The sequence below is a fragment of the Glycine max genome, chromosome 4 (assembly GCF_000004515.6).
Source record: "Glycine max cultivar Williams 82 chromosome 4, Glycine_max_v4.0, whole genome shotgun sequence".
NCBI lineage: Eukaryota > Viridiplantae > Streptophyta > Magnoliopsida > Fabales > Fabaceae > Glycine > Glycine max.
The window spans coordinates 48507855-48532149 of record NC_016091.4 but is presented as its reverse complement, the minus strand read 5'-3'; the positions used below and the strand labels follow the sequence as shown (position 1 = coordinate 48532149).

The 24295-nt window shown below is 33.3% G+C and overlaps 6 protein-coding genes and 1 pseudogene across 7 annotated transcripts; 4 read left to right on the top strand and 3 right to left on the bottom strand.

Moving 5' to 3' along the window:
- Positions 1-20: 20 nt before the first annotated feature.
- On the bottom strand, positions 21-3077 carry LOC100781172 (caffeic acid 3-O-methyltransferase-like; annotated as a pseudogene).
- Positions 3078-4246: 1169 nt separating this feature from the next.
- LOC100780100 (caffeic acid 3-O-methyltransferase-like) lies at positions 4247-6641 on the bottom strand. Its single transcript, NM_001253074.3, has 4 exons — positions 6211-6641; positions 5532-5842; positions 5310-5374; positions 4247-5141 (listed from the first exon to the last, which is right to left on the bottom strand). The coding sequence occupies exons 1-4, from the start codon at positions 6627-6629 to the stop codon at positions 4839-4841; spliced, it is 1098 nt and encodes a 365-aa protein (NP_001240003.1). The 5' UTR covers positions 6630-6641; the 3' UTR covers positions 4247-4838.
- A 4271-nt stretch (positions 6642-10912) lies between these two features.
- Positions 10913-12400, top strand: LOC100781717 (uncharacterized). Its single transcript, XM_003523264.5, has 3 exons — positions 10913-11326; positions 11847-11933; positions 12027-12400. The coding sequence occupies exons 1-3, from the start codon at positions 10955-10957 to the stop codon at positions 12165-12167; spliced, it is 600 nt and encodes a 199-aa protein (XP_003523312.3). The 5' UTR covers positions 10913-10954; the 3' UTR covers positions 12168-12400.
- Positions 12401-14409: 2009 nt separating this feature from the next.
- LOC100799371 (uncharacterized) lies at positions 14410-15478 on the top strand. The gene is made up of 3 exons (XM_006578805.4): positions 14410-14697; positions 14820-14906; positions 15018-15478. Exons 1-3 carry the CDS (start codon positions 14428-14430, stop codon positions 15159-15161), a joined length of 501 nt encoding a protein of 166 aa, XP_006578868.1. The 5' UTR covers positions 14410-14427; the 3' UTR covers positions 15162-15478.
- A 1242-nt stretch (positions 15479-16720) lies between these two features.
- Positions 16721-19310, top strand: LOC100780632 (nascent polypeptide-associated complex subunit alpha-like protein 2-like). 2 transcript variants are annotated; one of them, NR_182772.1, is made up of 5 exons: positions 16721-16935; positions 17048-17153; positions 18065-18141; positions 18472-18590; positions 18673-19310. NR_182772.1 is itself a non-coding variant. In NM_001289261.2 (4 exons), exons 1-4 carry the CDS (start codon positions 16834-16836, stop codon positions 19015-19017), a joined length of 672 nt encoding a protein of 223 aa, NP_001276190.2. In that variant the 5' UTR covers positions 16721-16833; the 3' UTR covers positions 19018-19310. The 2 variants fall into 2 exon arrangements, 1 of the variants encoding a protein (NP_001276190.2); NM_001289261.2 differs by lacking the exon at positions 18065-18141.
- Positions 19311-19935: 625 nt separating this feature from the next.
- LOC100779560 (nascent polypeptide-associated complex subunit alpha-like protein 2) lies at positions 19936-21755 on the top strand. Its single transcript, XM_003523260.5, has 4 exons — positions 19936-20230; positions 20314-20413; positions 21012-21130; positions 21217-21755. The coding sequence occupies exons 1-4, from the start codon at positions 20141-20143 to the stop codon at positions 21562-21564; spliced, it is 657 nt and encodes a 218-aa protein (XP_003523308.1). The 5' UTR covers positions 19936-20140; the 3' UTR covers positions 21565-21755.
- Positions 21756-22252: 497 nt separating this feature from the next.
- Positions 22253-23773, bottom strand: LOC100779031 (peroxidase 5-like). The gene is made up of 4 exons (NM_001255039.3): positions 23531-23773; positions 23217-23408; positions 22967-23132; positions 22253-22881 (listed from the first exon to the last, which is right to left on the bottom strand). Exons 1-4 carry the CDS (start codon positions 23741-23743, stop codon positions 22469-22471), a joined length of 984 nt encoding a protein of 327 aa, NP_001241968.2. The 5' UTR covers positions 23744-23773; the 3' UTR covers positions 22253-22468.
- Between the last annotated feature and the right edge of the window lie 522 nt (positions 23774-24295).

Genomic DNA, 24295 nt, shown 5'->3' with positions numbered 1-24295 from the left:
TGAGAATATGTTCCATAAATATCAGTATCTTGGGTTGCTTCCTATCTTTTATACACCGAAGAACCACTGGCCACACAGTGTCCCCATTGGACTGGGGATAATGTGTTAGCTCTTTATTATAACGTTCTGTTCATTCAAAAAGATAATGGATTTACCACCAAAGAAAATTATAGCCACGGTTCAGTGAAATTTCATTACTTTATGTACGTATGTATTGGTAATATAGCAGTTAATCAAAGGAAAAAGGGTTGGCATTAAGGAGGAAACACAACTATATATGTAATCCACAATATGAAACTTGTTATTTGATATTGGCAGTATACATTGAACTTATTCATTATTCCAGAAAAAAATTACATTTTTTCCGATAAAGCTTTGGAAAGGAGCACCTTGATATGAATCCACGCCAAAGAACTTAAACCTTTTTGAGAAATTCCATGACGTAGGTATTGAAAGCACAGCACAGGACAAGGAAACCTTGGAATCCAGAGCCTTTGGCCAGAGCCTCAAACTCTTCTTCTGTTCTCTCTTTCCCACCTGGATGGTGAGCCAACATGATCACATCGCCGTGAACCACACCCTTTGTGGCCAAGCTAGAGTCTGGAGCCACCGGAAGAATGCATTCCGCCACAATCACTTTCCCATTATCTGGTAGTGCCTCATAGCAGTTCTTCAAGAACTTCAAGCAGTGATCATCACTCCAATCGTGGCAAATCCACTGAATGTGTAAATGATATCACAAGTCATTAACATAAACAAGTGAAACATGAGTTCGTGGTACCAAAAAGTAACGGCTCAAAACTTGATTCTGAGAAAAGAAAACCTTGAAAGACCCTTTAATTTCTAGAGTTGGTAAGACAATGGAATGGATTCAGATTTTAAAATTCACCTTCATAAAAATAGCATCAGCTTTTGGAACACTGACAAACATATCTCCACCAACATGCTCCACTCCTAATAAAAAATATCAATGCCAATTTTGATGTTCGGTAACCATTAGTCAAACAATATTAACCAACATATAACAACTTATGACAAATTGACAATGCTTAAGGGATCTAATATAAGCAAGACCTCTAAACTTGACATGGTGATGATTCAATTTAAAATACCTGGATAAGATGGGGCATCTTCAATGACATGGGACAAATCAAAATTAATGCCCTTAATAGTGGGATACTTTGAGACAATCATGTTGATTACAGCTCCAGTCCCACCACCAACATCAACCAGAGATTTAAGACTCTCAAAGCCTGACAAGGTCTCAAGAATTTTCTTCATTGTAATTGTAGAGTGATCAGTCATCCCCTTGTTGAAAACCTTGTTAAACCTTGGATTCTGTTCCTTGGTATTCGAAGGCTGTCATTCCATACGCCTTGTTAAATGGAATGCCCCCGTCAAGGACTGCATCTTTCAAATAGTACCTACAACAACACAATCGTGTTAAGCTCTGATTTAACTCTTTATCAAGTAGTTTAATTCAATTATTTAAACATAATCGCGTCCATGGTGAAACTCTTCTTAATTGTTTAGTCCAGGTCAAGATCACATAAAGTAATTTTGGACGAAGTTGATACATTTAATCAGCCATATATACCTATTATATAAAGTCCCTACAAATAATACTACTGTTTTGGACGAAGTTGATACATTTCGTTGGTTCAACTCCTCGCGTCATATAGAGACACGTGTAGAGTAATTGTTGAGTCTTGACAAAATAATTTGTTGGACCAATATGGAATTGTGCTGCTGCTCATATTGAAAGCCTGAAGAAAAATAATACTACTATTTCACAATCACACTCACGCTTCCGCCGCCATTGGTGATTTGGTGGTAAGTGAAACGTGACCTCTCATAGTTCTGACTTTGGGCAGAATGTCATCGGACAATCATCGTCAATATTACTTTCAGTCTTTCAGTAGTAACTTTTTAAATTAAAGTAAAATATAAAAAAATGTCAATTTTCCTAAAAAAGTTTAAATTTTATTTCTAATATTGTTTTCATCTTATCTTCCAAACAGACTCCATAGAAGTAAAAAGAGGATAATCATTCTTTTCTAGATGATAATCATTAATAACAAAACAATCTTCCTAAAAAATAGGAATGCCTACTATAAATTATTAGTAAGGAGTATTTATGATGAGAGTTATTTAATAGATTACTTAATAATAAAAAAAATATTATTTTGATGTTGCATATTGTGATTTTGAATTTTTTTTAAATTGAAAAGAGTCATCTATATAAATAAATTACTACTCATAAATTACTTAATTTTGTATTAAATACAATAAAAAAATAAAATATTTATGAATTAAGTAACTTGTTATTAGAAATATCCATTAAAGAAGATTAAGATTAAGATTAAGATTGAAGTGACATAAATTGGATATATTATCACACTTAGAAGCAAAGATGATACTATTGGCTAATTTTAGAATCTGGAATTGATGGACAAGTAAAACAGAGAAGGACTTAGAAAATGGTATAAGAGATTGAGTGAGAAAAAGTGAGATACCAGCTTTCCATGAGGACTTTGTCCTGGTTCATGAGGTTGAGAGCAGCAATGGAGACAGCATCTTCGTTCCTGACCAAGTACTTAGCAACAGGGGCAAGACCATAGAGTCTCTCTCTCTCAACCTTGCCATGAGGGAGAGTGCGAAGAGAAAAAGAGAGGATATTATAGCAAGCCAAGAGGCGCAATATGCGGTCCAACAAAACGGGTGCATCAGGGTTGTGTGTTGGGAGCCGAGAAGCAATGTCGGAGGGGGAAAGGTGAACACCAGGGCCAGCCTAGGCTATGATTTCCAACAGATCAAGCTCAAGATCTGATTTGAGAACCATAGGGAGTACTGAGGCACTGGCTAGTTGCATGGCGAAAAGGTTTGCCTCTTCATCAGATACGTGGGTTGGAGTAATCTGAGTCTCACCTAATGAACCCATGATTCAAGATTTTGTATATTGGAATGAATGTTTTTGCTCTGTGAGCTTGTGACCACAAAGGTGCCAAGTGAACTGGTTATATATGCATAGATATTTAGCAATGATTTAATGGCCCACCCATCTATCCTTGTTTCCTGCCCCCAACCACCCCACCATGGCCCCACAAAGATCGTTCGTACATACGTCAATCGAGATTGTACTTGAATAGTTTATGTCTTTTTGTTATGCTTATGCATCAAATATTAAGAGAAGACATATAAGGTTATAATGATTTATTTTTCACCTGATTCTATTTTTATGTTTGAAAGGAGTCTCCACAAAGGTACAATCTTTTGTTTGAAATTGTCTCCAAACCGGATATCGACCTTGTCGAATTTAGCATGTGGAAGAATTATACCAAACAATGTCAATATGGGTATAGGAATAGGATGTAATAAGGAAGTAGCTTGTATAATAATACAAGTATTTTTAAAAAGGTTTGGAGATAGTGTTTGAGTTTTGGTGGTGGGACACTGACTCATAATTATTTTATCTCAAAGAAAATAATAATAGAAATTAAAATTACATTAATAAATAAGAATAACAGTTATATTATAAGGGACTTTGGCTACTCGGCTCCAATTGAGAGAGTTTAGTCTCTCATGATGAGAGACTTTACGGTTAAAAAGACTAATAGAACAAGTCAAGAAAAAGGGGAATGAATAAGAAAAAGGATTTCCCCTAGGGAAGAGGCCCGAGGCTTTGGATAGTCTTGATACTCAGTGTCTTTTTTCCTTCTACTTCCTCCTCTTTATATATACTTAATTTACTTTTTCACGCTGACTTCGCGCTTAACGCGAGCTTTCACGCTAAGCGCACTTTAAGGTTCGTTGTGTGCCTTTTCGCACGTTAAGTCTAAGTTACGTGTTAAGCCTGAGTGGGACGCTATAAAGCACTTGAAATTTTTTTCTTTTGAATTCTGTTAATAAAAAATTACAAAGATGTTAATTTTTTCATGATTTCCTTAAAAATAATAATAAAGTATATAAATTACACCCATTTATTAGCTAAAATTGATTATCAAATTAGTTCATATTTTATAATTATCACTCAACAAAGTGCATTTTTATTATTTTTAATTTAGAGGAATTATTAATTGTGATGCATCAAATGTAACTAGATTCCAAGTGGTGTGGTATTCTATTGTGTGGACAATTTGAGGAAATATAAATTAATTCACCTATGTTTTCAACAATAAAGAGGGATTTGGATGGACTATTGGAAAAAGATTAAACTTCAATATTGGAAATGAATCACCGTAAGAAATGAGTTTAATTATTCACTTTCCTATTGACTTGATTACTCACGGGCTTGTCTGGATGCAACACAAAGGAAGCTGAGGTTGAGGATGGGCGTCACTAACAATATATTGGTGGATTGACAGAGTAGTACAATATATGTGCAATTGGTGGAAGGATGTCGATGCTATGATGCTTAATAATTAATCGGTGAAATTTTGATCATGGCACTGTACATGGATGACATCTTAATTTTGTGTTTGAATTAGGAGTGATATAAATGGGACATAAATATGAACCATATAAATAGAGGAAAATAGAGTAAAAAAACATGTTGTTTGGATGGCTAGAAATAGAATGGAAAAACAACAACAAATTTCTCCTATAAGGGTTGGCACTTAAGAGAACGCGTAGCTAGAACTATATATGAACCAGAACCACAATATGAAACTTGTTATTATTTTATAAAGGCGGTATACATTGAACTTGTTCGTTATTCTTTTCATAAAGCATTAGAAGAAATTTACGTTTTTCCGGGAAAACATTCGTAAGTAGCACCCCAAGCAGAGTCTCAAAGTCAAAATCCAAATGCAACTTGATATGAATCCACGCCAAAGAACTTAAACCTTTTTGAGAAATTCCATGACGTAGGTATTGAAAGCACAGCACAGGACTTGGAAACCTTGGAATCCAGAGCCTTTGGCCAGAGCCTCAAACTCTTTCTCTGTTCTCTCTTTCCCACCTGGATTGTGAGCCAACATGATCACATCGATGTGAACCACACCCTTTGTGGCCAAGCTAGAGTCTGGAGCCACCGGAAGAATGCATTCCGCCACAATCACTTTCCCATTATCTGGTAGTGCCTCATAGCAGTTCTTCAAAAACTTCAAGCAGTGCTCATCACTCCAATCGTGGCAAATCCACTGAATGTGTAAATGATATCACAAGTCATTAACATAAACAAGTGAAACATGATTTTGTGGTACCAAAAAGTAACGGCTCAAAACTTGATTGAGAAAAGAAAACCTTGAAAGGCCTTTAATTTCTAGAGTTGGTAAGACAATGGAATGGATTCAGATTTTAAAATTCACCTTCATAAAAATAGCATCAGCTTTTGGAACACTGACAAACATATCTCCACCAACATGTTCCACTCCTAATAAAAAATATCAATGCCAATTTTGATGTTAGGTAACCATTAGTCAAACAATATTAACCAACATATAACAACTTATGACTAATTGACAATGGTAAGTGATCTAATATAAGCAGGACCTCTAAATTTGACATGATGATGATTCAATTTAAGATACCTGGATAAGATGGGGCATCTTCAATGACATGGGGCAAATCAAAATTAATGCCCTTAATAGTGGGATACTTTGAGACAATCATGTTGACTACAGCTCCAGTTCCTCCACCAACATCAACCAGGGATTTAAGTCCCTCAAAGCCTGTGTAGGTCTCAAGAATTTTCTTCATTGTAATGGTAGAGTGATCAGCCATCCCCTTGTTGAAAACCTTGTTAAACCTTGGATCCGTTCCATGGTATTCAAAGGCTGTCATTCCATATGCTTTGTTAAATGGAATACCCCCTTCAAGGACTGCATCTTTCAAATAGTACCTACAAGAACACAACCGTGTCATAGTGATACAAAATTCTTAAATCAAATAATTTATCATACAACCAATTATGCATTTTAATTAATTTAGTTATGTATTGATACATACACATAATTTAAGTTAATAACAGTTCCTTTTATTTTAACTTTCAACTCTCAGTAAAAGGTTTAACTTCCCTGATACCCTTACTCTCCCTTTTCTTTTCTTCCCTTCTATTGCTCCCATAACAAAACAATCTTCCTAAAACATAGGCATGCCTACTAAATGTAATCTTCCTAAAATAAAAAAAGATGACAATCGGCAAATTTTAGAATATGGAATTCAGTTCATGGAAAAGATAAAGACAAAGAGTGAGAAAAAGTGAGATACCAGCTTTCCATGAGGATTTTGTCCTGGTTCATGAGGTTGAGAGCAGCAATGGAGACACCATCTTCGTTCCTGACCAAGTACTTAGCAACAGGGGCGAGACCATAGAGCCTCTCAACCTTGCCATGAGGGAGAGTGCGAAGAGAAAAAGAGAGGATATTGTAGCAAGCCAAGAGGCGCAATATACGGTCCAACATAACGGGTGCATCAGGGTTGTGTGTTGGGAGCCGAGAAGCAATGTCGGAGGGGGAAAGGTGAACACCAGGGCCAGCCTTGGCTATGATTTCCAACAGATCAAGCTCAAGAGCTGATTTGAGAACCATAGGGAGTACTGAGGCACTGGCTAGTTGCATGGCGAAAAGGTTTGCCTCTTCATCAGATACATGGGTTGGAGTAATCTGAGTCTCACCTGTTGAACCCATGCCTCAGATTGTGTCTTTGCTCTGTGAAGTGAAGTGCTTATATATGCATAGAGTTCAGAAATGAATGATGATGTTAATGGTCCACCCACCTACACTTGTGCCCCACCCCAACCACCACACCCGAGCCACAAATATGGAATATGATATGATCCATGTGAAATGTGAGGGTGGGTGAAATTAAATAAAATAATGTGGTTATATATACATATTAACTAAAGAGGGAAAGTTATTAATTTGCTAACTTCGCAAAGAACTCGACATTTTAAGCCATGCTATTTTTGCTCAAGTTTCATGAGGTTTTACATTTTGAAGAGATAACGGAGTAAACATACATATATAGCTAGCCAAGCTACCATGTCAAAACTAGTGTGCCTTGCCCAAATTAGTCTCGGACGGGTTGCGTTAAATTTCATTAATTGAACCAGAGTTCGTAAATTAGTAAATTTATTAAGGAAACACATATGATCTTGTTTTGCTTAAACTAAAAGTTGGTGAAATTTTCCAACGAATGGTAGGAAGTATTAGAAACCTTTGACAAAAAAGAAACACTCGTACGACTAGGTCAATAGCATGAAAAATACTCCTCTTCATTTACGGGTATTTTTTAGTATGAGAGATATAGACACAAAAATTTTGCAGTAGGAGAAATATAGACACAATTAACAAGTCCGAGTAGGAGAGAATCCCAACCCCAATACTAAATACTAAATAATAACGACAGGAAAATGAAATTCCAATCAGGAGCACTTTTCTGTAGTGTCCTGTCCACATTTTTCTCGCTCGAGTATTGAAAATGGAGCATCTATACGTGTTACGTAGTATGTCTCTGTTAGACTTTCAACTAATGTACATAAGAGTCAGCATTAGTAGCTACTCCAAAGTCTAACCTGTCCTACCTACGTAGACAAATGGTATTCAAATTCAGATATTCATAAAAAGAATTTATACATTATTAATGATGAGCTATGCATGTCATTGGAGCCACATGGTTCAAGACCATCGAGATTGCAGAGTAAGTAGTTCATTTCCTTAACCACACCATAGGAAGAGCACGAAGTATATGTTTGGAGACCCACTCACACATTTTAGAAATTTCAAGTCAAATGGCAAAACAAGAAGAAATGTTTAGAATATTGTATGTCCTATAACTCGCGTTACTTTAAATTTAGACAACAATTATATAATATATAGTTGTGATTTTTGTACTGATTTCTTGTGAGTCACTTAACTCACCTAGAATGGTGAGATAATTGATTGCAGCAAGTCAGGGCCATGCCATGGTTTGGTAAGGACGAGAAAAGAACCAAATAAAGACTTCGCCATGTCATATGCAAGAGAGAACCAAATAAAAAGGTTTTAATTACAAGACTTGAATTTCAACATTCATAATTCACAATTAAAAAAAAAAATGGCGTTATAACATCGACTAGGGAATTGAGAGAAGAGTTTAAATTTATCTCACTAGAAGCTAACAAACTAATGACTTGTCGATCAAAATATTTGAATTATATTTATATAAGCTAATGTTAATTTATTATTATTTGTATAACAATATTAAATTATTTTTCTGTAAAATTTTTTTTGGTGATATTTGGTTCATTTTATGTTTTTATTCTATCTTTTAACTCTGGAAACAAATGAAAAGTGTGATAACTAATAAAAACATATTATATATCTTAAAATGACAAAAAAAAACAAATTAAACACTCCTAAAGGCAAGAGGAGATTTTCCATATTTCAGAATTAGTTTAAATCACCAATTTAAGTAAAATCAGAACTGCAGTAAAGTTAAGAATAGTTGCTCAACATTTTCCCAAAATTAATTGTAGTTACTAAAAAGTAAAAACAGTAGTTCAGCTTACCCCATATTTATTAAGGAATATGACATCCTAATAGTTTTGGTAGCATCTCCACGTTAGGCTAGTTCACATCTTACCTAATTTTTAAAAGAAATGGTACCAAGTATAATTAGAGGAAATAAAAGAAGGTGGAACCTACTAGTGTTTTTTTTCTTCCTCTGTTTGGTGCTTGAAGCCTACTAGTGTGTGAATGACAGACCCGTGATCTTATATTCTGAGTTTGTTTAATAATTCATTTAGTTATTATGATTTTTAAACTTATTTTTTTTAATTTTTATAATTAATAATTAAATTTTTTAGTGTCTAAAGTTTAGATCATGATAACTAAAAAATTTATTTATTAATTTTAAAAATAAAAAAAGATAAATTTAAAAACTATACAAATTAAATAAGTAATTAATAATTTAACTTTTAATAAACCCAAAACAAATTCCACAAACATATTTAAATTCCCACCACCTTTGGGTTTCTTGCTCCTGTTTGACACCACATACGAGGAAGGGAGCGCGACTGCTTCAAACTAAAATATACAGTACTTAGATAATGGTTATTATGCACGATTAGTTACATATATTTTAATAAAAGAAAACCCTATATCAAGATACACGTATTAGAGAATATAAAAAAAATGCAAATATTAGAACACTAACATTTACTATATAACAGTTGTCTACTTTTCAAAAACATCTTAATTATACAATAAACTCATTTTAAGATTTCCCATAAATAATTATAAAGTTCATTTTAAGAATTAATTAAGATTTTTCCTCCTTAATGACTATCCTCCAAAGGAGGACAAATACTTGTCATCATATGTAAAAATAATGCGCAAACACACAAAATATCGATAAGAATTTCATACTCCATTAATGGAATTTTATTCAATAATACTCCTTTTAATCCTTAATATGAGGTGCTTGCAATATAATTATACAGACAAATAAAAGTAAGTAAATCAGTAAGTTTTATAGGTTTTTTTTTAATATCACTAATGTATTAATTTTATCCTTGTTAATAGTGTGACTTGTTATGATGAAGTGAAAACATTACAGTGAGCATTATACACCACTATAAAAAAAACACAAATACTTAAAAATATTTTATAAGGATAAACAATGAAAAAAATTAAATATTGCAAAGAAACTAACTTTAAAATAATTTATAAAATAATCATTAATTCTTTCTACATTATGTCTTATATTAAGAACTCCAGGGAGTAGTTGTCAAGAGAATGCCATCACCTTTATAAAATTAACTAAACATAGTAAATATTTTAGTGATTTATTATTTTATTTTTGAAATAAAAAGTTATAAGATCAACTTTTATTAAAATTATTTTTTTTACCATATTTCACCCTTTTAACATAAATGTTATGTAAACACTATCACATTAAAATTATTTTTCTAAAAAAAAAATTTAATATTTTGATTTAGAAACGAGAGAATGAAAATTGAAGATTTGAAAGTATAAGAGATCCAACATTAGAATTTTACCTTTTTTATTATAAGCTTCACCTAATTAAAAGATAAATTACAATAGCAAATAATTAAAAAAAAGAATATTAATGACAATAATAATTTTGAAAAACAATACTACTTATATAATTTTATATTTAAATAAAAAATATGGTTAAGATATCTTTATACAAGTTATAAATTATTTTTATAAATTAGTATAAAGAGTTTCTTGAAATAATTTGAAGACAACTTATAAACATATTAAAAACCATGTAATAATTTTTTAATTCAAATAAGTTATAACTATTTTTTTAAATGGTCTTTCTTAATTAAAAATAGTTTCGATTTAAAAAAATACTCATTTATTTTTTTAAAGTCTCCTTAATTTTTGAAGAGTTCCTTAGGGGTGTTTGGTTTGGTTGTTTTCTATTTTCATTTTTACTGGAAATAGAAAATGGTGATAGAAATGTATTTGGTTGGATTTCTGTTTTCATTTTGAATGAAAATATTTTTTCAAACAAACCAAAAAATGAAAACAATAAAAAAATCTTGTTTCCAGATGAAACTAGGAATCTCATTTTGGATAAAAATGAAAATACGGTGACAGTGAATCCAATTTTAAGCAAATCTAAAAATATATTTCCTTTTAAAAACACATTTTCAGTATTTTTATTTTTTGAAAGCAAAAAACAAAAAGTCAAACCCAAACATATTTTCAGAATTCTAATATTTTAAAAATAAAAATAATTTTCAAAAAATAAAAATAAAAAATAAAAAAAAAATAAAAATACAAATCAAACATAATCTTAATTTCTTGCAAAGGAAAGGCCAAATAAAAAGGTGGGCAGCACAGCATGTAGTAGAGTCTGCAACGACGCCGCATTAGAAAGGGAAAGTGAAGGGTCACATCATAATGAGATTCCTAATTTGATATGGACAAATTTTATCCGATGCTTTAATGGTATTGGATAAACAACCTACACTAGAAATATTTTTATTGGGAATTGTATGGTATATAATATTTTTTTTACGTTTTTTATAATTTATCTAATAAATATTTATTCTTTTAGTATTTTAATAAATATGTTTAGTGTTGGAGCTCTGAAATCGGAATTTCTTGGGAGGCAACCGGACAGGGAGAGAAAGGAAAGAAGCAAGAAAATGGAAGAAGAAAAGGGAAAAAGTTCAGACCTTGTAATTCTATCTACCAAAGAGGAGACTTCAGTTCCAGCCCTAGTCTGTCTGAGAAAAGAGGACATTAAACGTTTCGAGGAAACCGAGGAATGCTTCGTCTTAGACTTCGATCCATTTCACTCGCTCGACTTCTCCAAGCTTTCCTTGGACCATCAAGATGTCTCCATTCTTGCTGAAAAGGGCGAGGTATACATTTTACTTTAATACTTTAATTAAATTATCATTATTATTACTAGAAAAAAAATACTCAGTGCCTCTCTAATTTTTTTAAAATAATAAATAATAAAATTAAAATAATATTAGTTAGTTTTCAGAATGTGAGTGAAGTGTGAATAGTTTAGGGATTAAAAAAATTTAAAAAGGTAATTTTAAGAATAAAAAAAATGTATACACCAAAATATTTTATTTACTTTATTAATCGTATACATGATTTGCTTCAAGTGTCTATTTAGTTCCCCTGATTGCTGTCTGCTGGCTTGAAGGGTGTGTTTCTGAATTAGTCTCACGTTGGATAAATTTTTCAATAAGTCACTGGAGGAATTAAAATAAAAAGTAAAATAAATTAGTTTTTTTTTTCATAAAAGTTAATTTATTTATGTAAAATTATTTTCTACTCAATGAAAGAACCTTAATTATTTTATCTTCTTATTTTTTGGGGTTACATGTGGTTGTACTAGTGATTTTTTTGTTGTTGACAAATTTATAGGTAGCTTGCAGGGATTACCCGCATCCAAGGCATTTGTGTGTCAAATTTCCGTTTACTGCAACACCTCACGGGAGCTATTGTGAAATGGTAATGATTGGAGTTGCTGTCTTTATTTTTTGTTTGTAGTCCACCTTGCCTCTCACCACCAACTAATTCTGAAATCTCTTTGGTCAAATGCAGTGTTACTGTTATGTATGTGATTCAGCTGCACCATGTAAGTATTGGAACCCATCTACACTCTCACACTGTGATGCAGATAGCGATGATGACTGGAAGGAAGAAAGGAATCGGAAGAAATTTCAAAGTATTCTCGCTAGTTAGAAACAAAATGCAGAAGGAAAAACTCTTGTTTAAATTTAGGTCCCCTTGAATGTGCATGGAAAGTAATGGAGGACAAAATCAAATTGAAATTAAGCCAAACGTAGCATTTTTAACGTTTCAACTTTTAGTTAATTTCACTGAACATAATCTTTATCTTCCATCTATAGTGTAAATATTAGAAAAATAAAATATTGAGTTGTATTGAGAAGTTAATCCAAATTCACTTTTAATCATTCCCACAACTAGAAGTAGGTACATGGATTGTGACCCATAGATGGCCTGCTTAACTTACAATTTGCTCTGGTTGCGGACTTTAAAATATGCAGCAATTTCGAATGTTGACCTATTTTAAATTTTGTTATTATATTTTTTTAATTACGATTTACGCAAGGTAAATATGAGGCAAGAAAATGAAACTTGTTTTCAATATAAGCGAATTTGGTTAGGTCAACCTTTAGTGTCAGGTCAAACTTGTGAGTCAATGTAGACTAAGTCAACACAAACTACATTAACCTATATATCTACCTTTAGTCAAAACACATTAGTTTCTTCTACTTCCATTTAAAATTTTAATATTATTGAACATGGTTATTTATTTATTTGTCCAAAGAAAACTCATAATTTATTTTTAAAAAGTTTTTTTTTTATCTTTTTACCCCATAAACTTTTTAGGACTTTTGCTTTTAATTCTTAAACATTTTTGACTGATTTTATTCCTTTATTTTTTTTTCTGATGTTTTACTTTTATCCTATTGACTATAAGACTAAAAGTAAGGACATGAAAAAAAAAGTTAAAAGATTAAAAGTAAAGAGGAAAAAAAGAGTGCAAGGGAGTTAGCTAGTAAAAAAAGTTTATGACTAAGCATATTTCCAAACATAAATCCTAACAAATTTAGGGGTTAAAGATATGCTAAACCCTAGGAGGTGCCCGATAGAAGGAAATTTTTTTCATGCCAGCACATCATGATTTTTAGGAATAATTAAATTTTTTTTGGTTGATAAAAAATATTTTAAAGAATATTTATATAATATTTTTAAGAATCAAAGAGTTAGTAATATTTTTATCAAATTTTTTAATTATTTATCACATTAAATAATCTAATAAAAGAGTAATGCTACAATGAAACTTTTTCAACTATTTTTTTTTTAGATTTTTATCTCTCCTCGTGAAAACAATCTTGTTGAAAATAACTTAAAAACATTACTTGAAAACTTTAGGATTAAATAATCTAATAGAAGAGTAATGTTACAATAAGACTTTTTTTTATCTCTCATCGTGAGAAAAATTGTGAGAAATATCTCAAAAACATTACTTGAAAACTTTGGGATTGTTACTTTTTTAAAAAGTAAATCAAATTTTTTAAACTTAGATATCCGATTTTTTTTAAAAAAATGTACCAAACGTCCCTAAAAAATGATAATGTGTATAATGTTAAAAACAAAAATTATTTACGAGATAAAAAAATGAAGGAATATGAAATACTCTCACCATTTTTCTTATCTACTTTAAAAGTTATTTAATAAATTAAAAAAATAAAATTAATATTCTTATTTTATATTAAAATTACCTTTTGACTTTTTAATATGACCTCTACTACTTTTTTTTCTTCTCGTTCATACAAATGCATATAATGTATTAGGTAGAGATAAAATCATAATCCAACAAGAGTAAATCTTTACATTACTTCGCAAAATTGTTCGAGTTAGACATTTTAATCCTTAAGATGTTAAGTCTTCCATTAGTTCTTAATTTTTCATAATGTCATTCACTTTAATTCTTTTGGTGTAAAATGATAATAAAAAATAAGGATCAAAATTATTAAAATGAATGACTTTTTGGAGAGTCATGAAGTAACAGAGATTTTTCAAATTTAAAAAACTGAAATATCATACTTATACAATTTGATGAATAGTTTAAGGGTTTCATTAAATAATTAATATTATTTTTAACTTTTAACAGAACATAAATAAAAAGAATATTTTTCTTACAAAAGCATAAGAAGAATTCGAATAGTAGAAAAACCATGCCAATCTAAGAGAAGTAAAACCTTTTAAAAAAATTGAGTAAGAAGGAAAGATTGCCTCGAACCAATATTTTTAAATTTTTATATGTAATATAAAAACATTATTATTAATTGAAAGAAAATAATGATAACGGTCATATTTGCTGGAAATCGAAGATTGGGTATTTTGAATTTCATCGGCTATTCCACTTCCACTCCCCTATATATTGTTATGATCATCGTTGAACCCTAAGAGGATGTGTTGTGAAAGAGAAGAAGAAATTAAGATGAAAACACCCACCACCAAAGTGGCGAAGACACTTTCGAAACGTACACGACCACAATATGACATCGACATTGACTCCCCCATCAGGGCCATAGCTTGTCTCAAAAAAATCGACGACATGCGCCGCTTCGAGGAAACCGAGGATTGCTTCATCCTAGGTTTTGACCCTTCCTCCGCCGCCGTTCCCCTCTTGGTTGATTCTTCTGCCGATGATGTCTCCGTCATTGCTGAAAAGGGCCAGGTACATTACAGTACAACCCTTCTTCTCACTCTTTTTTCATGGGTTTTAAATTATTGAGGATAAAAATAAAAACCCTTTCTTTGAGGTGTTGGAATTCAAGATTTTGAGTTATTGTGGCATAGGTTGCTTGCAGAGATTACCCGCACTCAAGACATTTGTGCCTCAAATTCCCATTCACGACCACGCCTCATGAGAGCTATTGTGAAATGGTAATTGAACTAGCTTATTGCTATCATCATATTATACATGCTACTATTAAGTTAGTCTTGTGAAATTTCACCTTACATTTGTGACAGTGAATAATGTTTTGTTGAGTGCAGTGCTATTGTTATGTTTGTGATACGGCTGCCCCGTGTAAGGACTGGAAGGGCTGGCATTGCAATGCAGAGAGTGGTATTTACTGGAAGAATAAAAGGAGTTTGAAGAAAATTCAACCAGTGCGTCTCTATAATTCTCAACCATGAAGGATGAGTGATTGGAATGGTTGCACTATGATCGTGGCAGAGTCTTATTGTATTTGGGAGACTCTCACACAGTATGGTTTAGTCTGGAAATGTGGTAAAAAAATGTACTCAACTCAAACGTTCTGTGTGAAAGGGGTTTGTGGGCACTATAGATAAGTAACAAAAATGTACCCAAACTTGTGAAAGGGGTTTGTGGGCACTATAAGGGTTTGTGGCACCCTGATGTGTAGATTCTTTCTGCTCTGGGATTAGGGGATTTTCGAGCTATTACTGCTGGATGGATCTATTGAAGTTATATATTTCATGTTCTTCAAGAATTCGTTTTGTAATTACTGGTTTTGTGCGTGTTTGTTTTTTTTACGCACGGTCATTTTTCTGGGCAAACTTCAGTTCATTGTGATATATAAGGGGCACACTAGAAGAATGATGTTATGCTTGTTGTCGTGACTAATTGTGTTGTGTCAAACGCCAAGCAACATTGCTACTCCACAAGTTAGTGGACGGTCATAAGCAAAAGCTACAAAACTGAAGTTTATTGAGTCTAATAACTAAGAAATGTATGTATGCCATGAGAAGATGTGATGCAAAGAGACTGAGAGGAAAAAGAAAATGATATGGCCATCACGCCGCCACTTTGTCATTACCGAGTCCCATTCTGCGTCTCTCCTTCCCCATTTATTTTCTATTTCCCCCTAATTATTATCGGATTCATTTCATAATTTAATTAGTTTTGGGCAAGTTCTCTTGCGTTTGCATAAGTGACACGGATCAAGTTCCCCGTGTACACTAATCGGAATTAGCAGAGGTTGGATGTATATTATACTCTTCGTTTGAGTTTGGTTATAATTTTCTTGTAAAAATAAAATGGAATACCAACCGGGATTTCTGATTCAGTGAGATCCTTGAGCCAAATTGAATAATGATTAATTGGTCTTTTTTTTTTTTTTTTTTGTTTCCTGAATGTCTAGTTTGTTGCTTATTTCAATATGAAATAAAAAAGGGATGAAAAGCCGTAATAAAAATAAATAAAAAACATATGACGCTTGATTTGACTGTTTAAAGTTTTCATTTTTAAAGAAAATGTTAACTCAGTGTTATTTTTTATACATATTTTCTAAATTTTGAAAATTAAAAAAATAAAAATTATTTAAAAAAAACAAAAACAAAAAATAAACACTTAAATCTAATGCCATCTAAATAGTTAGAATAATAGTATCCGTAGCTATTTTAGAAATAACTTAATAAATATTGATGAGGTGATATATAAAAGAAATCAAACTAGAATCATCATAGACACACACAAATGTAAGGTGAAACAACAAAATACAAATTCTCAAATAAAAAATATATAGGAAAATACAAAAGGTGATTCTTCTCTTCAGGGACAAGCGATCCTCGCAGCGGAGCAATAATGACGTGGTCAACCTAGTATTGACACCGTGTCTATTTGGGGGGGGTTTAAATAGCAATACAAGAGGTTCAAATTATAGGCCCCATATTTCTATCTTACTAAAGAAAACTGGGCCCAATAAACTTGAAAACCCTCGATGGTGAATGAGGAGCAAATGAGCAATCCCTATCTATATCTACTTATCGTCTAAGCTCAGTGATCAGAACCTACGCCGAGCGAAACCCCAAATACCAATCCAATCCTCTCCCAACTCACAAAGCCATGTCTCCAGGTCCCGTTGTCGACGCTTCCCCTGAGGTTGATGCAGAGCAACAACTTCCCTCCGTCGATGACGCCACTCAGAAGAAGATACCCCAACCACAGGTTCCTCCTCACTTTTTACTACTGTTGTTTTAATTTCGATTGTGTTTAGGGTTTCTTGGGTTGGACTCGTTTCTGTTCATGTTTGATGTCTCATTTCCGTGAATGGTGTCAGGAGGACGATGCTCCCCTTGTCGAGGACTTGAAGGATGATGACAAAGACGACGACGATGAAGACGACGACGACGACGACGAAGATGACAAGGAAGACGATGCTCAAGGTCCTCTTCTCTTTCACTGTGTTTTCCTCTTAGCCTAATAAAATCCTTATTTGGTCCTTTTTTTATGTTTTTGTTAGTAAACCCTATGGTTCTAATCGATTATTTGGTTTCCGCGTGCTTGTGCATTTTTCTAGGGTTTGTGTGGAGTTCTGTATTTATCCGTGAGACCTAATTCATGTTGGAAGAATTATGACTCCTATTTGTGTTAAACAAATTGGCATATAGATTGGATTTTATTCTTATTAATCATACTGGAACGATCTTAACAAGGTCTCTAATCATAGAGAAATTTTAGTTGTTTGCTAGCAGTAACAGTTAATGTTCAACTTCTTCATCCCTTTGCTGTTATTTGTATGTATTTATTTGTTCATTGGCTGTTAGTCTTTGCTGATTGTTTTTGTTTTTGTTGAAGTAAAAACATTGTTTTCATGTGGGACTAGAGGCTTGGCAAAACCCTAAATTAGTTGTCACTTGATTGATTGGAATTTATATGTTGGGGTTTGAAAAGCATATCTGAGCTACATTCTATTGTTATTTGTCGCTAATGTCCAAACTTCTGGAATGTGAATGATTGGTAGCATAGTCACTAAATATTTATCTGAGAATTTTAACAAAGGTGACTTGGTCATAACGTGTGTTCCTTGCTAAAGAATGATGTTACATTAGCAAAAGAAGAAATTAGTAACATATTTGATTAGTTTGCATTAATTTTCACCGTAAATTATTAACTCAAGCATAACATTTTGGAGAATGTAAAATAGATGTTCAATCTTACTATATCCTAAGGTGGTCTGTTCTCTGAGTCCCAAAGATTGACCACTAGTTCTTTTTTATCCCCCCCTTCAGCTTCACATTTTATGAGTAGATGGTTGGATCTTTGTTTTATCTTTATTTACTATAGTTATCAACAGATCAACTAGGTGAGCACCTCATTGAATCTGCAGCACCTCAATTTGAAGAGGGATGACCCTTTTTGGAGATCTTCAGAGTACTGCTTCTGATCACTGAGCTCTTTCTTATACCAACATTATAATTTTTGTGATTCTTTTTCTTGATGTTGAACTGAACATCTTAACTATATTCAGCAACTACTGTTCTTTGCTTATGATTTTATAGGATGAATTGTTTCGATGAAAAAGAGACACACTTTATAGCTGTCACATAGTTTTGGAATAAAGGGTTTTACCAAGAGAAATTGATGTGTTTATGTACTGTTACTTTGCCCTCTGTTGCTGCAGCCATTTCTATGCTCTATTTGTTTGGCTTGTTATCTGTTGACCTTGTTCATAAATTCGTTTTATTTGACTTTGAGATTCAGGTGGTGCTGAGGGTTCAAAGCAGAGCAGAAGTGAGAAGAAGAGCCGAAAAGCAATGTTGAAGCTGGGACTGAAACCTGTTACTGGTGTTAGTAGGGTCACAATCAAGAGAACAAAAAATGTGAGTCATTATATATTATTGTTCTTTACTGTGATCTATCTGGAAGATGGATGGCTTCTAACCAAATTATTTTATGCATTAGATTCTTTTCTTCATCTCAAAACCCGATGTCTTCAAGAGTCCAAATTCTGAGACCTATGTCATATTTGGGGAGGCGAAAATAGAGGACTTGAGCTCTCAGTTGCAGACACAGGCTGCTCAACAGTTCAGGATGCCAGATATGGGATCTGTAACGGCAAAACAAGAAGATGCTGCTGCTGCAGCAGCGCAACCTGAAGAAGAGGAGGAGGTTGATGAAACTGGTGTCGAGCCCCATGACATTGATTTGGTGATGACACAGGCAGGAGTGTCAAGAAGCAAGGCTGTCAAGGCTCTCAAGACTCACAACGGGGACATTGTTGGAGCCATCATGGAACTCACTACTTAATTGGGGTTTATGTTCTATTTGTTTGTTTTTTGGGAATGATATTAGAACTAGTGCCGTTTCTATGTTAAACCGAATCAACATAACCGTTATATGTTTGGGATTTGGGTTTTACCCTTTACATCATAATTTTGTTGCGTTCTAAAAAAGTTCTGAATGATCATATTATTGTTTTAGTTTTTTTTAGTACTATTGGTTAGCATTTCTCACAGAAAAATAGGGTTTCTTTTTAAATAGTGTCAAGGGGAGAAATTTTAAATTACTCTATTGAATGCTTTTAATTAGTATTAGTATTTAGAAGAATCAGGATGTTGAACAATCTATTTCATAATCCAATTCGTAGGTTTTTCAACTGAATTTACTGGGAAAGATTGGATTAACTATGCCTTCGCCCTCTTTTATTTTAGTTATAATGGCTTGAAATTGTAGTGAAAGCTGGTTTTTGTTCGATATTCCACTTGGTTATCCAATAATGTGACTGATTCTTTATTATCGGCACAATGATTTGTTACATAAATAAAAGGTGTTCCTAAGTTACACGGTAAACTATATTCAAAATCTTTTGGGGTTTAATAAAATATAAAGAAAATTATACTCAATATCTTAGGTTGATTAAAATTACCTCTGGTACTTATTTTTAACATTTTTTGGACTTTTTAATTAACTAAAAGTGATCGACAAAGATTATTAATTAGCAAAGTTGATAAACACTTTGTATGTGATAAAAAAAATATCCTTAGGCTTTTATCAGCATATTTTATGCTGCTAAAATGTGATAAAAAAAATATGCTGCTAAAATATTATTGAGTGTCAATAACATTTTTTTAAACATATTTTCTATTGTTAAATTTATTAAAAAAATATAAAATTAGGAGTAAAACTCATTATGTAAAAGAGGGGAGCCATACAAGGTTTAGATTTATAATAAATTTTAGTTAATAACAGATAGTGTATTTAAAAGAGTGCATCTTGCAATACCCAAAAAAGTCCCCAAGGAAATAATGGGCCTAGGAATCCAAAAACCCTCAAGACGAGGAGAGGGAACGAATGAATAGAAGAAATCATCGTATCGTATCTGCAACAATTTCTAATTTCGGGCTTCACTGTTTAGTGTAACTCTCAAGCCATGTCTCCGGGTCCCGTTCTTGACGCCGGCGCCGACCAACAAATCCCCTTCGTCGACGACGCATCCCTCAAGAAGAAACCTCACCCCCTGGTCCCCCCATTTCCTTTCGATTCCGTTTCTATTTTCCACTCTACTCTGTCTCTCATTCGCTTCCTCGATCTGTTTTTTCTCAGGAAGATGACGCTCCTATTGTCGAAGACGTCAAGGACGATGACAAAGACGAAACCGAAGACGAGGACGAGGACGACGATGACAAGGAAGATGACGCCCAAGGTCCTCCTCTGTTCCTTCCTTCTCGTATCGTTAATTTCATAATCACAATGTTTTCTGTTTTGTATTTCTTTTTTTTTATGTATCACTGTTAATATTGATTAATGGATTTACATATATAGATTTACATCTGAGAAATGTTAACTATTTAGCCTTGTTGTAGAAAATGAACTTGATATGTTTACTCTATTTGGCTAATATTTCTGTGCTTATGATTCTTATATAATTTTGATATTTCTCTCAATGAGAAAAACGATGAGTTTACATGCACTGACAGTTTAAAAAATAACCAATATGAAATCATTGTTAACTAATACTATAATTTTTAAGCTACTTATTATAAAAGTTTACAAACTTAGTATACATGATAGTATTTCTCGTTGGTTTGTTGAGACTGTAAAATATCTTTACACTGTCAGTACATATGTTATTTATTCAAAAAGGGATTGTGCTATGCAGTTGTCTATTGATTTGTAGTGTTACGGGTGTTAGGGTTTTACCTGAAGAAAAATGCAATGTACATCTTTTAATTGTTCGTCTTCTATTGCAACACCATATCTGTTTATCTGTTTTCTTGGACTAAATGGATTTTAAGATGCAGGTGCTGCTGAGGGTGGGAAGCAGAGCAGAAGTGAGAAGAAGAGCCGAAAAGCAATGCTGAAGTTGGGACTGAAACCTGTTACTGGTGTTAGTAGGGTCACAATCAAGAGGACAAAGAATGTGAGTCATTGTTTATATTGTTATTGTTCTATCCGTGATCTATCTTGGAGGTTGATGGTTTTTAACCAAATTGTTTTATGCATTAGATTCTTTTTTTCATCTCAAAACCTGATGTCTTCAAGAGTCCAAATTCTGAGACCTATGTCATATTTGGGGAGGCAAAAATAGAGGACTTGAGCTCTCAGTTGCAGACACAGGCTGCTCAACAGTTCAGGATGCCAGATGTGGAATCTGTACTGGCAAAACAAGATCAAGATGCTGCAGCTGCAGCAGCACAGCCTGAAGAAGAGGAGGAGGTTGATGAAACTGGTGTCGAGCCCCACGACATTGATTTGGTGATGACACAGGCAGGAGTATCAAGAAGCAAGGCTGTCAAGGCCCTCAAGACTCACAACGGGGACATTGTTGGTGCCATCATGGAGCTCACTACTTAGTTTCGGTTTATGTTCTATTTGTAGTTGTTGATTTTTGGGGATGATTTTGGAACTAGTGCCATCCTTATAATTTTGTGGTAGCCAAACCATATCTCTGGTCCTTATGGTTGTGTTTACCTTATAATTTTGTTGCTCTCTAAAATTTGTGGTACAATATGATGATCAATGATCATATTCTTTTGTTATTTTTACTTATAGTAGCCTTCTATGAGCTCTATATCTTTGTGCGCTTAAGCTTTTAGCCCTGAAATTCGTTTGTTTGTTTGTTGTTTAATACGGCTAAAATTCATTTCTGTAAACTTTAGGCATATATGGTTGGTTTATTATATCCGTACCTGCAACACTAAAGGCTCATGTCCCAGGGCCTTTGGAAATGGGGGCCATCGAGCCATGAATTTTTGTAGTCTTGGGAGATATTGATGATTGGACTAAATTGAATTAATTTTAAAAATTGAAGATGATATTTGTTGCATTTACAAGTTTAAAACGAGAAAAAGACACTCAAAGTAATTATTTATAGATGTATTGGCGAACCTAAACGTGAAATTTACTAATTTATCATTAGTCCTCCACGATGTCTAGCTTGGATAAATATACGCTGGTTGTTGATAGAGATGCATTGTGATTGGACGATCTTTGCAATATGCACAAAGAAATTGATTTGGATAACGTGAGTAAATTCTTGTTGCACATGACAAGCTATCTATTTCAGGGCAAACAGAAAGAACTTTGATTCACCGACAGATGAATGTCAGTTACGTTAACACACACATACACACAAAAAAGAAGCAAAGTTACTTGCTCTGTAATCAAGCAGGAAAAGAAAAAAAAAACTCAGAAGAAACATGACTTAGAATTTGTAAATCTTCTTTGCTGCAGGCACTTGAGTCCTTCACCACTATTGCTAACTATTGACCACCCTGCAATTTGTTCTAATCTCTCCAGCATTACCTTTTAAGACAATGATTTGACCCATCTTCACCATTGCATCTGCAAATTGACTTGCCCATAAATAGGGATCCCTGGCATTTTGTTTCACCTGGCTGGCTGTTTCAGCATTAGTTAAGAGAGTTTGGTCAGATGTGAAGAGGCCTCGGTTTGCTAATATATCAACATAGTACCCCACATCAGCAATTCCAGGACTTGAAGGGTCCATTGGAACCACCAAGTTTTGGTTTGTGCTGCCTTGTGGACATTGCCGCTTCAGAAGTGCTGCATATGAGGGATCTAAACTTGGATCCTGGCTTGAAGTGGTACTGAAGTTGTATAATCTGCTGCTGAAAGCCGAGCAATGAGAGCGACCGATGGTGTGTGCTCCTGCATGCACAATGTACATGCCATTAGCAAATTTAAGCTACAAGCAAAACCATAAAGAAGAGTTATGTTGAAGCTCAATGTATACCTGAAAGGGTGACCATTTCATCTTGTGTTAATCCCTTTCTTGCAAAGAGTTGAGTGAGTTGGTTTACATTGAAAGTTGGAGGAGGTAACTCTGTTCTTGTATCTGAAGCTAGTGAGATTCTGCCATCTCTTCTTCCTGCTGGAACATCATAACCAAGCCCTCGAGCCTGTGTGAAGCAAGGAATAATACAAGGTCATTTTCTTGCTTTCAAAGATGTTTCTACTTTATAGAACAAAGTAGGCAAACTTACAAACTCCACACTGTCCCTTGCTGCAAATGCAACAATGTCAGCGCATGAAACAATTCCTGGGCATACTGCTTCTAGTTTAGCCTTGGCATTATCAATGACTTCATATCCTCGGAGACTTGGTTTATTTGCGGGAGAGTCTTTCTCTGCAGTGTTTAAGGGAGTGGAATCAAGAAGCACTGATGCATCACACCCCTAAATTTAACAAAGCGGTTAAATTTTACTACAGAAAACAGGTAATTACCAAATTTTACTACCAAGATTTAAGGGGAATGGATAAATAATAAATGACTTCATATAATGAGTTAATGACTTACTCTAATAAAGCAATCATGAAAATGCATTCTTACTAGCCCAGCTGCAATTCCAGGATTATTAGTAACACCTTTTCTGACTTCATCCTTCACAATGAACTCAGCCATGCTACATGAATAGCTGTAATACCCAACCTGCAGCTCAGAATGAGCATTTTGATTGAACAAATATAGGATAAAAAATGTAGTTATACATTTAAGCTTATTTGGCTTCATTTTCTCTGAAAGATTGTTTTGCTTTTAAGTACGCTTATGACATAAGTATAGCCTATTTATACATGAAAGGCAATGATTAAGAGGGTTATTCTGCCCTTAGTGCCAAGTGATAAGGCAATAAGCTGGATTATTATTATGATTTGATCCTCAAGAATGCAAGTGATTGGGGAGCTATAAGACAGGACAAGTAGAACAAGTTATATCGCGCTATTGTTGTAGTGGTCCAATAAGAATAAACGTCCACCAACATTTTTTTCATCCAATATTCTTCTACAAACATAGTTATGTATTAAGTGTATATATATATAAATATGATTAACTTGTCTCCTGAATAATTAAAAATAAATGAATATAATTTTATATAATTATCAATACATGATTAATATTAATCATTTATGAGGCAAAATTTACTACTCCCTCGGTTCTCAATTACAACACACAGTGGCGGACCTAGGTTCATTTGAGGGGGTGCACTTGCACCCCCTCATTTTTTAAAATTTATCAAATTTATAAATAAAATTTTATATTTTTGTATTTTATTTTATTTATATT

Coding starts and splice junctions, on each gene's coding strand:
- LOC100780100 (NM_001253074.3), bottom strand. CDS start 6,629: ATGGGTTCAACAGGTGAGACTCAGATTACTCCAACCCATGTATCTGAT. Junction 5,375..5,531: donor AGATGCCCCATCTTATCCAG/GTATCTTAAATT, acceptor ATTTTTTATTAG/GAGTGGAACATGTTGGTGGA. Junction 5,142..5,309: donor CTGATGCTATTTTTATGAAG/GTGAATTTTAAA, acceptor TTACACATTCAG/TGGATTTGCCACGATTGGAG.
- LOC100781717 (XM_003523264.5), top strand. CDS start 10,955: ATGGTATATAATATTTTTTTTACGTTTTTTATAATTTATCTAATAAAT. Junction 11,327..11,846: donor TTCTTGCTGAAAAGGGCGAG/GTATACATTTTA, acceptor ACAAATTTATAG/GTAGCTTGCAGGGATTACCC. Junction 11,934..12,026: donor ACGGGAGCTATTGTGAAATG/GTAATGATTGGA, acceptor GGTCAAATGCAG/TGTTACTGTTATGTATGTGA.
- LOC100799371 (XM_006578805.4), top strand. CDS start 14,428: ATGTGTTGTGAAAGAGAAGAAGAAATTAAGATGAAAACACCCACCACC. Junction 14,698..14,819: donor TCATTGCTGAAAAGGGCCAG/GTACATTACAGT, acceptor ATTGTGGCATAG/GTTGCTTGCAGAGATTACCC. Junction 14,907..15,017: donor ATGAGAGCTATTGTGAAATG/GTAATTGAACTA, acceptor TGTTGAGTGCAG/TGCTATTGTTATGTTTGTGA.
- LOC100780632 (NM_001289261.2), top strand. CDS start 16,834: ATGTCTCCAGGTCCCGTTGTCGACGCTTCCCCTGAGGTTGATGCAGAG. Junction 17,154..18,471: donor CAAGGAAGACGATGCTCAAG/GTCCTCTTCTCT, acceptor TTTGAGATTCAG/GTGGTGCTGAGGGTTCAAAG. Junction 18,591..18,672: donor CAATCAAGAGAACAAAAAAT/GTGAGTCATTAT, acceptor TTTATGCATTAG/ATTCTTTTCTTCATCTCAAA.
- LOC100779560 (XM_003523260.5), top strand. CDS start 20,141: ATGTCTCCGGGTCCCGTTCTTGACGCCGGCGCCGACCAACAAATCCCC. Junction 20,414..21,011: donor CAAGGAAGATGACGCCCAAG/GTCCTCCTCTGT, acceptor TTTAAGATGCAG/GTGCTGCTGAGGGTGGGAAG. Junction 21,131..21,216: donor CAATCAAGAGGACAAAGAAT/GTGAGTCATTGT, acceptor TTTATGCATTAG/ATTCTTTTTTTCATCTCAAA.
- LOC100779031 (NM_001255039.3), bottom strand. CDS start 23,743: ATGAAGCCAAATAAGCTTAAATGTATAACTACATTTTTTATCCTATAT. Junction 23,409..23,530: donor TTCATGATTGCTTTATTAGA/GTAAGTCATTAA, acceptor TGTTAAATTTAG/GGGTGTGATGCATCAGTGCT. Junction 23,133..23,216: donor CAAGGGACAGTGTGGAGTTT/GTAAGTTTGCCT, acceptor TGCTTCACACAG/GCTCGAGGGCTTGGTTATGA.